At 31.7% G+C, this 7118-nt stretch overlaps 1 protein-coding gene across 1 annotated transcript; it reads right to left on the reverse strand.

The window, feature by feature from the left end:
* Positions 1-2797: 2797 nt before the first annotated feature.
* On the reverse strand, positions 2798-4668 carry LOC106295447 (dof zinc finger protein DOF1.1). The gene is made up of 2 exons (XM_013731349.1): positions 4420-4668; positions 2798-4091 (listed from the first exon to the last, which is right to left on the reverse strand). Exons 1-2 carry the CDS (start codon positions 4444-4446, stop codon positions 3108-3110), a joined length of 1011 nt encoding a protein of 336 aa, XP_013586803.1. The 5' UTR covers positions 4447-4668; the 3' UTR covers positions 2798-3107.
* Between the last annotated feature and the right edge of the window lie 2450 nt (positions 4669-7118).

Raw genomic sequence — 7118 nt, forward strand, 5'->3', positions numbered from 1 at the left:
CATATTTGAATATATTTATTTTAATGATGATTTATGAGTTATTTTTATATTCTAAAAAAAATTTCAAAAATATAAATTGACATTAAATGTAATATATGAGTTATTACCATATTTTAAAAAGTTTACCAAAAATATAAATTAACATTAAATGCAATTGTCCATGTCATATTAAGCTATAAGACATGTCATCAATTTCAGTAGCCATGTCATATTTGTTTTGTGAAATTGATCGTAGAAAAAACACGTGGCAAAATCACTTCGCAAATATAGTTTAAAGGATATATATATATATATATATAAAGTTTTGACAACTCATATAGGTGAAGAGAAGATTCTAGTGTCTTAAATTAGTGGTCAAAGATTTCGTTCTTTAAATTGTAAGTTTTTTCCAACTGCTAACTGTATGTGAAATAGAGAAGTAAATGAAGGAATTGAAATTCTGAGATATGAGTAGAAGTAAGTAGCAGTTTGTGGTTCGAGAGTAGTTATTCACTTTCCCTCGCATTTAATTCACAACCTCTCTCTGTTTTTTTTGTTTTTCTTCAAATTCTATGGCTTCTTATTTGTTTCTTTCTGTACTGTTTCTTGCATTACAGGGAACTTGCAGAATTCATTAATTTAGAATTTTATGTTTAATGCAATTTATTTGTCCTTTATATTCTTACCCTCCTTATCTCAACTCCCCCACTCTTAAACCTAAAGAAGAATCGAACCACATTAACAAGGGCTGTCTTCCTAAACTTCCAAAGCATTGATTTTGTATCTAAGATCTATTACCACTCACACGTCAATCGGATTCATCATAATCCTAGCATGGACGGTTCATCATTTTGTTAAATTCACGTAAATAGTATCATCCTCCTAGTTCTATACATTTCTAAATTTCTGTCTCCAGGCTATTCATATTATATTGCCAACTCGTTAGAAAACTGACTTTGGAAGTACGACAAAAGAGAAATCAAATGTGTAAATACTAAATGTACTTACATTCGTGGATGTGTATGCTGATAATAATCAAGGCCCCATTCTGAATCTGATGTATAAGGAACGCTAGAATTTCTTCTGGAACAGTTGAAAGTCAGAAGAGAGATTGGTGGCTTAATGGGGAGTTGAGTGATTCTAGTATCATAGGGACTCATAAGAAATCAAGTGCTTTAGTATAGAAAATCTAGTATGTTATTTATGTCATTCTCTTATCTTGTTTGCTCAAAACTACAAGAGTAGTTTTCTGCTAAAATAGTTTCGAAGCACTAGTTTACAAACATAAAAACAGTCTTATATCATGTCGTGTATACTTTTTATGCACAGTTTAATTTTAGGAAAACAGTCACCAGTAAAAGAAAAAGGGTAGTCAAAAAAGCATTTCACAAGTGTTTTAACCCTACCGTTAAGAAGTGGGACTATCATAAATTAAAAGTTATGTGGTGGTCCTCCAGGTCAGGACATACAAATCTCTGCATGCATGTTTTCCGTGTCAATCTTGGTTTAACGTTTTCTCCATTATATTCTCCACTTTTTGTTACTATCGTTTTATATTTTGCATCATTGGAAAATTACTGTTTTCATTACAAACTACTAACACGGTGGGTTTCAAAAAAAAATTTTACTAACACGGTGTTATATAAGTTTCAAATCCTTTAGTTCAAATGCAACATCCAAACTAACATTAGACTCTACCATTCACGTATACTGATTAGAAGGAATAGATATATACTCGCCTGTTTCCTGGCTAGTTACTCTTTATTACAGTAAATCAATTATGGGTAGTCAATTAAACTATACGTAAGTGGCTTTTAATCCATGCAGAAAGTTTATACTTCATTTATAGTATTAATGTTTATATATAGGGAGAGATATATACATGTTTGCAAAATATTTAAGAGCATCTCCAATGTATTACTCTATTTTCTATTCCAAGATAGAGTAACTCCAAAATGGAGTTGAGTTTTGCTCCAATTTATTATTTCATTTCCTACTCTAAAATAGAATATTTTTAATATATTATGTTTTATGTTATTAAAAAATTAGTAATATCATCTTTCATTTATACTATTTGCAAAATAGTCTATTTTCGTATGTATGATCTTTTATGTTTTATATTATATATATTTTGTTGCATAAAATAGTTCACTAGATGGATATTTATATAATTAATAAATATTAACAGTAATTTTTATAATATATATAGTGAAATAATATTTATATATCTATTTATAATAATATTTTATTAAAAACCAAAATATTTAAATATGGAGGACCATTTTATAAATAAAAAAGTTCAACTCCATTTTGGAGTAATGAGTTGGTTTACTCCATATTTGGAGTAATCATATCTATTACTCTATTTTGAAGTTGATTTTGGAGTGGGGTTGGAGATGATTTTACCGCAAAATGGAGTTTGGAGTGGGTTTTGGAGAAGGGTTGGAGATGCGCTAAGAGGATCATGCACCCACGCAAAACAGACTGACACACAGATTCGTACAAGAAGACTGCAAAAGAAAAAGAAGCTCCTTAAAATATGAGAAAATAGTATTTTGGGAGTTTTATAACGCAGCATCCAGCGAGACACGGATTTGTATGATCCAAGTTCTTTGTCAGCAACCCCTTTTTTACTTTATGAATTATCCTTAGCTTTTACTATACAGTCTGTTTGAGATTTACAATCAATAAATGATAAATCATTAGTAATGTTCACTACTCGGTAGTAATGTTCACTACTCGGTTTGGGATCAGGCAGACATCTACAGCCATAAACGGTAACTGAGTATAAATTAGAAATAGCTGAAAACATTATATATTCCATGAGATTTAGGTTTTTGAAAGTAAATAAATTGGACTGTTACACACACGACATGAATTCGTTGAAAGACATAGTAACTTGAGAATCAGATTAACCATAAAACACACACAATACAAAGAAATTATATGACACACCTAATTAAGTTGAAGAACCACCAACTCTAACTAAGACACCTTTTAGTTTGTATCATTACTTCTCCACGATCATTGTCCCACACACGTACTCTGCATGCATTTGATCATGACCGTTCGGAGTCATTTAAATCAACCTCCACGTCGTAAACATACATTAACAAATACACAAAATCTCACAAGAGTTGGTGATGATCGTTAGAAGAAGGACCCGATAAATCCGAATTGGTCCAAAAGTACTGGTTTGTTTGATTCCCCGGAGGCGTCAAACTAGAGACCGGTCTAGACAAGTTACCCAAACTGGGTTGTTCTTCCATCTTCACTGGGGTTGTCTGGTAAGCCCTAGAATCAACCATGGAAGTAGAGGAAAAAGATATTCCAAAATTGTTTCCTATATTGCTCTCGTTCTGGAAAGCGTGTAGGCCAGTTGCTGGATCGAAGAGAGTGAACTGATTCATTGATCCAGCAGCAGCCATTAGGTTGTTTTCAAAGCTGTTATTGTTGTTGTCATGAATGTTTCCGGTTTGTCCATTTCCGACATGAAGAAACCCTAGATCGTTCATTAAACTCGGACCAATCTGGTGAGCTTGGCAATAATTGCCATTTGTTGCAGCTAAATTTAAACCGATACCTCCGAGTTGAGTGAGATTGTGAAGAGTTGGTAAAAACGGGAACTGATGGTTTGTCCTCAGCTGTCCTGAGTTAGAACTTGGAGCGTTGACCGTGGAAGAAGACTGTTTGGACGAAGAAGAAGAAGATTTTGAATTACCATTTTTGCCCTTTTTGCTATTCCTCCGGCTGCCTCCGCCCACGGGGACGTTCCTCTGAGCGCCGCCATATGTCCAGTAACGACGGCAAGCCTTGCAGAAGTAGCGAGGCTGAGTGAGGTTGTAGTTATTGTAGTAACAGAACTTGGTGATGAGGGAGTCGCATCGAGGACACTTTCGGGCTCCCACAGGCGGAGGAGCTTTGGCCTGCCTCGCTGTCTCAGCCATGGATCCACCAAGCCTCGCTGGAAGACCACTGGAGGCAGCGGCATGGTGGTGGTTAGGGTTAGGGTTTGGTGGGTAAGGTTGAAGTTGGTGAGAAAGTAGTCCGTGGCCACTCACTAAACTTCCATTTTCGTGAAGCTGATGCTGTTGATGATTCGAGTTCGTAGGCTGAAAAAAATTTCAAAGAAATCTAAATAAATGAAAGACGAAGTCAAGAACCAAGAAAGCCCAAATTTAATACTGGTATAATCTGTACTTATAAAGCAAGAAATACCATATATATATATATATATATATAGATGTTGGGATTTTAAAGAAAGCTGGTTATAGAAAAGAAGAAGAGAATATGAACATCTTTTATAAATGAATCAAAATTATTACTAAAACGAATCAAAACATCAATGAAGAATTTAAGAGAGAAATTGCAAAAAAAAAAAAAAAGAAAGAGAGAGAGAGACAAAGAACATTTAGTAATGGAAGATCAAAGAAGTGAAACCTGTGACCAATCGGATGAGAAAACCATTGTTCTTCTATACCCTTTAGTATATATTTCTTCTTCCTTCTTTAATAAAGTTTGATGGATCTTTACAGGAAAGAACTACAAGCAGAATTTTGGTGGGGGAATAAAAAAAAATAAAAGGGCAAAACGAAAGAGAGGAAGCAAGACGACCAAAGAGAAATGCGAAGAGAGCATAAAATCAAAAAAAAAAGGAAAGTGAGAAGAGAGAAGGAGAACAAAGACAGATTAAAGGAAAGAAGATGCTTTTTTAACGAGAAAAAGAAAAGGAATCGATTCTTTTTATGATTTCTATACATTTGTATAAGAGCATCTCCAAAATCCCCCTTATTTTAAGGTTTTACAAAACATGTTTCTCTCCAAAAGAAAAATCTTATATTAAACCTTAAAACTTTTATATTTTACATAATAATTCTTATGTTTAACAAAACTTAACTAAAAGCATAAATCTTATATAATAACTATAAAGTATTATAAACAAAACTATAAAGTATTATAAACAAAACTATAAATATTATATTAAAATATTCCATGTAAAAACATACAAACTAATTCACTAAATTTAAATAAGTTACATAATTATTCAGTATAATGACTTCCATAATGTTCACATATATGATCAATTAAGGCATTTTGAAATGATAAATGAACTTTTTTATTTTGTATCTTGTATTCAATTTTTTGTATTTTGTATTTGTTTGATGTAATACTTATTCGTACTGTTAATAAAATATTTTGTATTAAATTTAAATAAGTTACATAATTATTCGTACTGTTAATAAAATATTTTGTATTAAAAATAACTAAAATGATTAAACAAAAAAATTAATAATGCTATTTGAAAGTTACAAAAATAAAAAGACTAGAAAATAAAGAATTTTAAATATAAGGTTTTGTACAGTGAAACCTTATATTTGAGGTTTCACTATACAAAACCTTAAAATTTAAGGTTTTAAAGTTGTTTTTGAATATACAAAATCTTATATTTGAAGTTATAAGGGTTTTTTTTGGAGATGCCGTAACTCCCGCTCTCATCTTCTCATGTGTATACGCTCTCATGTGTATACGCGTCCATAGTTCATCCATGTGTAATTTTTATTTGTGATTCCCTTTTTTAGGGTTTGAGTGGGTACATTTCTTCGCCTATAAGATTAGGTTCTTCTCCCCGACCTCTATTGAATAAATATATATACAGAGGAAGAAATATTTGAAACTACATCATATATAGTTGTATAGAAAGATTATCAGACTATTTTATCGTGGTGGAGAGAAATATAGTTTAATCGAATATAACCGTATTTGTAATTATAGCAAAGTTATATATAAAAAGTATATACTCAATTATATGCATGAAAGAAAAAGCATGTTCTTGTTCCCATCAAATAGTTACACGAGGTAGCTAAAGAGAAATATAGTTATATGTATATATGTTCTTCCTTCTACATGTACAATCTTTACCCGAGAGAACTAGGGGAGGGCAATAAAACCAACACAAAAACTGCAAGAAATGGAATGGACGAACGTCGGTGGAAGAGGTAAAAAAGGTCGTCGTGGCCGAGGTTACAACTAGTTTATACATTTCTGTTTCTTTTCTCTTAAGATTCGTTTGTGGATCTTCATCTAGGGTTCTTTAACTCTATGCTTGTCGAAAACTTTTAAAAACTTATGAGCTAAAACTCATACTTGTATTCTTTTCCGTATTTTAATTGAAAGCCTGTTACAAAAAAAAAAAACTAGGAGAGTGCTGAGCGGTGATCACAAGGCAAGTTATGTTTAAGAATATGGGCAAACTAAACTGGTTGTGGTGTAATTAACGTCCTAGAGCATTTTTAAATGATTTGTTACAACTTGACGATTAATTAAAAGTGAAAAGTGTATTTTTTTTTTCGAAACACAAACTTTCATTAATATATTAAGCCTCAGAGTCAATTAGAGGGGTTACAAGGCAGGCAGAATACATAGTCTGTTTTGTTAAAGCATCAGCCACTTTGTTTTGTGCTCTAGGCAACCATTCAAAAGAGACAGAATCAAAAGACGAAGCTAAAACCAGTGTGTCTGAGACAATTCCATAGATCTCAGGGTTAAGGTCCTTTGAGGATAGTGTTTTTATCAGTTGTTGAGAGTCCATAGATCTCTTTTATGTTATCGTTTCCAGTGTGTTTATTACGTAGTGAATGTTTTGTTAATAATAATATAGTACTCCCTCTGTTTTGTTTTGATATGTAAGTAGTTTTAGCAAAAAATGTTTGTTTCACAATGTAAGATATTTACATAATCCAAAGCACATTTTACATTTATTACATGTTGTGTGACCAATCAAATAATTCATACATTTTTATTATTGGTTGAATTTATGTATTAAATGCTATTTTTTCAAAAGTAAAAATTTTCTTAATATTCACACTTTTAACTAAAACTACTTACAAATAAAAATAAAGGAAGTATAAGTACTACGCATTCACTACCAAAAAATTGAATTGATGGAAACTCATTTGTTTTTACGATTTTTCCTGTACACATTTTAATAAAGAGGAATTGTCAAAAATACTATTTTCCTTATACCACTTTTCAATTATACCTTAACCAACTTTACCACTAAATTTTTAACATGCAAAATATCATTGTACCCCTCATTTCATTAATTTAACCTAGATCTATTTCTTCTCCAAATGTATGTC

This window comes from Brassica oleracea, chromosome C5 (genome assembly GCF_000695525.1).
Source record: "Brassica oleracea var. oleracea cultivar TO1000 chromosome C5, BOL, whole genome shotgun sequence".
NCBI classification, from domain to species: Eukaryota; Viridiplantae; Streptophyta; class Magnoliopsida; order Brassicales; family Brassicaceae; genus Brassica; species Brassica oleracea.